This window comes from Morus notabilis, unplaced genomic scaffold (assembly GCF_000414095.1).
Source record: "Morus notabilis unplaced genomic scaffold, ASM41409v2 Scaffold5877, whole genome shotgun sequence".
In the NCBI taxonomy this organism is placed as follows: Eukaryota; Viridiplantae; Streptophyta; class Magnoliopsida; order Rosales; family Moraceae; genus Morus; species Morus notabilis.
The window spans coordinates 667-4,099 of NW_010362223.1; the positions used below are offsets into that span (position 1 = coordinate 667).

At 34.1% G+C, this 3,433-nt stretch overlaps 1 protein-coding gene across 1 annotated transcript; it reads right to left on the bottom strand.

Moving 5' to 3' along the window:
• Positions 1 to 917: 917 nt before the first annotated feature.
• LOC112092211 (translocase of chloroplast 34, chloroplastic-like) lies at positions 918 to 1,767 on the bottom strand. Its single transcript, XM_024167706.1, has 3 exons — positions 1,600 to 1,767; positions 1,145 to 1,306; positions 918 to 1,028 (listed from the first exon to the last, which is right to left on the bottom strand). The coding sequence occupies exons 1-3, from the start codon at positions 1,765 to 1,767 to the stop codon at positions 918 to 920; spliced, it is 441 nt and encodes a 146-aa protein (XP_024023474.1).
• Between the last annotated feature and the right edge of the window lie 1,666 nt (positions 1,768 to 3,433).

The window sequence follows — 3,433 nt, forward strand, 5'->3', positions numbered from 1 at the left end:
TTTGAGGTGGAATTACTATGGGTATGTAAAATGACCAAAATAGACATAGTATGAAACTTAAATATATAAAAAAAATTTTAGTATTTAGAAATACTTGTTTAACTTTAAAAAAAAAACATAGTGCTATGATTTTAAATTTTTTAACAATAAATTTATGATAATTAATTCTCTTTTTTTTCTTCATTCACAATATAATTACAGCTAAAAATAGCATAATGATAAATTGTCAATCTTATTAACACAACCAAATACCATATGGTTGCAATCACCCGACCTATATCTTTTACTACTTCAAAATCTACATTTGTATAATGCTACAAAAAAGTAGCCACAGAAGTAATTATAATTTGTAGGAATACTACACAAAAAAGATTTGAGTCTTAAGCCTAATCTGTAAGAATGTATTTACTTTTCAAGTAACTTACTATCAACAGCCAACAGACGAGCAATTTTATCCAATTTGGCGATAAAATATTCTCTCCTCATCTCAACAGCAAAATTACTCTGTTCTAAAAGATGTCGTTTACTCTTAACAAATATGAGGACGCTATTTTCCAAAATAGCATTTGAAATTTGAGCAAGAACTCCTTCGAGAAAAAATAAGCTTCACTATCAGCTCTCACCCTTGACACATGTTGACTTGTCATACTCTACCCTACTCTCAAAGCAAAATCAAACAAACAAATCTTGAACAAAAGAAATACCTACTATATTAATAGCAAAATCGATGATCCAACAGAAGAACATAAACCAAACAACAAATCCAGTTCTCTCCAAACGCTAAAACAATCCACTGCCGCAGATTATCGCTACTGCAGAATATTGGAACAACTACTTGCAACGGGTAGATAAAACATGAACAGAGGAAAAACTGCATCAAGGCATACATCCATAATACAACTAAATACTAAGCCAAATCAGAACTTGCGGCTAAACAAACTTGCATCCCGCATCTCCCATGCAGGTCTGCTCTCCCTTGCAATATCCGTCTTGATTGCCCGCTCAATTGGTTTAATGGCAAAGAAGAACTACAAAAAATAAGGCAAATTGAAAGCAATTCATTGAATCATGCATGGAAAGAGAAGCAAAATTTAAGATCTTTCTTCCCTAAGAAAAAGCGAAAAGAAAAATTCCACGGGCTTACTTGGATTAATAAAATCAAAGGAATGAAGGTCTTACCCCTCTCATTGGGGTTTGGCCCTTCAATCAACTTCGTATCAACAAAAATAGACTTGCTTCCATTCAACGCCACTTCCGTGATTTTTTCAACTAAATAAGAAATCCAAGCAATTCCATTCAGAATAACCTATTTCCAAAGAAAAGCCAATCTTGCCAATTTTTGAAAAGGATAAACAAAAGCTTCACAAAAGGCGTTGACCAAAACCCCTTAGATTGAGAGCTCAAAAACACAATATTATGTTATAATTGTTGAACTATTAAAAAAAAAAGGGTAACTTCAATATGTAAGGATAACTAAGACAACGTTTGTTTTCTATATTCGTCCCTGATTCTGAATCATGATTCATGGTTCTTTATAGTATTTTCTCTCATAAAAAATACACGTAAAACGAGAATGGTTCTGAATATACAAAACCAAACATATTCTAAAGCTCGATTCCAGATTCGTTTGCCAAAACTGTTGGTAATGGCTCTCACAACCTCCTTGTCCAGGTTATCAACTCTGTATGCGTCTAACCGATCCACATAGAGTAGGACGTCTATTATCTTATTCAGAAGAAAGCTGTTCAAGTAAAGATCACCAACCATATAAACAGTCAAATGAACATCTTGAATAACTCACTCTAAAACCACAAATTCATTTAATGAGGAAAAAAAAAAAACAAAACAAAAAAAAACAAACAAACAAACCTCTTAATATTATTAAGCGCGATATCATTGATATATCACCCTTCTATGAGCCCAGGAGTATCAATAATGTTCAACGACAAACCCGCCCTTGAGCGCAAAATCATCACCGGTCTTAAGCCTTCAGACTACAAAATGCAACATTAACCCACATGCCCTTACAGTAACACAAGTTGATACGATCGAATAAAGAAAAAATACACTTTCGGTGAAAACATAACCAAAATGGAGAGAAACGAAGGCAGTCAAAAAATTTCTGTCAAAACATAACCAAATCAGTTTAAACGAAGATCAATCGAGTACTTACAGAGGCGATAGTCTTGATCTGATGAGCTCCAACCGGTGACCCACAATCGCACGATGATAATAGAGAAACGGGGGAGAGAGAGAGAGAGAGCACGAAGAGAGAACAGCCCATAAGGGGGACGAGAGAGCTCGAGAGAGAAGAGAGTAGAAGATGGCTAATGGTCTGTGATTTTTTCTCATTCAGTAGGGGTAATATGGGAAATAATGAAAGTTTCATTTAACCCACCTGCAGATTGCCGCACAATCCATAAGTAGAAGCAGTCCAAAGGCTGCTTCTGATTTTGGCACCAAATTATTAAAAAATTCTTTCAAAAGCCGATTTTCAGGTTTTTACCAAACACTTTTAATAGCTATGCCTAGTAGCAGAATTGATTCTAGGCTCTATTAATCTCTACCAAACCCACCCTTAAGTCAAGCGAATTATTAAGTGTAGGAGGGAAACATATAAATAGAAGGCATCCACACATCTGGATGGGGGGCCGGCCCTTGGAGATTATGAGATGTTTGGTTCATGGATTAGAATTATAAGATTAGAACCATTTTCGATTTACATGTATTTTTTGTGAGAGAAAACACTGTAGCGAACCATGAACCGTGATTCGAATCAGGGTATGAATCCATTTACCAAACACACCCTAATTCTCATATATTCTTCCAGCCACCTTTTGGAGAGAAAAAGGACGAGGAGAATAACGAATTCGTCAAAAATTCAAGGAGGATTTATTCGCATGAAGATTTCTTCTAAGATTTTCAGAGTTTATTTTATTCTTTTCTTCTTTCCTTTGAACTCCATATGTTTTTAATTTATTTTTCTTCGTGTTATTTTATCATTATGTTAGGCTAAATTTCTTCTTAGTTAAGGGTGATGTTGAAACCCTAGACATAGAATTTATGTTTGAATGATTTGATATTGTTTCTAATTTCTCAATAGAAATAGTTTATGTTCTTCCAATTTAATTATTCATGATTATTTTCTTATTTTTCTTGGGTGCGTAACCAATTAGGATTTGAAAATGATCTATTACTAGATTAGGAATTCTTGATCCATAATTGTCTGTAATTGTCTTGAGTTTCTAATCATCAGTTGCGAAGTGTGGTCAATAATTGTGGGAGGAATTTGTGTGATTGCATGAGGAACATAACCTAGGTTGAATATTTCGAGTTTGTGTGTTTATTGCCTAGAATAATCTATCTTTCTTAACTTAATGCTTCCGTTGAATTGAATATAGAGAGCTTGTTCTAGGTTATTTGAGGGAAATGG

What these genes read in the sequence shown, in the direction of transcription:
- LOC112092211 (XM_024167706.1), bottom strand. Translation starts at nt 1,767, where the DNA reads ATGGTTGGTGATCTTTACTTGAACAGCTTTCTTCTGAATAAGATAATA. An exon ending in GGAATCGAGCTTTAGAATAT is followed by an intron (nt 1,307 to 1,599) that starts GTTTGGTTTTGT and finishes CTTTGGAAATAG; the next exon opens with GTTATTCTGAATGGAATTGC. An exon ending in CTTTGATTTTATTAATCCAA is followed by an intron (nt 1,029 to 1,144) that starts GTAAGCCCGTGG and finishes TATTTTTTGTAG; the next exon opens with TTCTTCTTTGCCATTAAACC.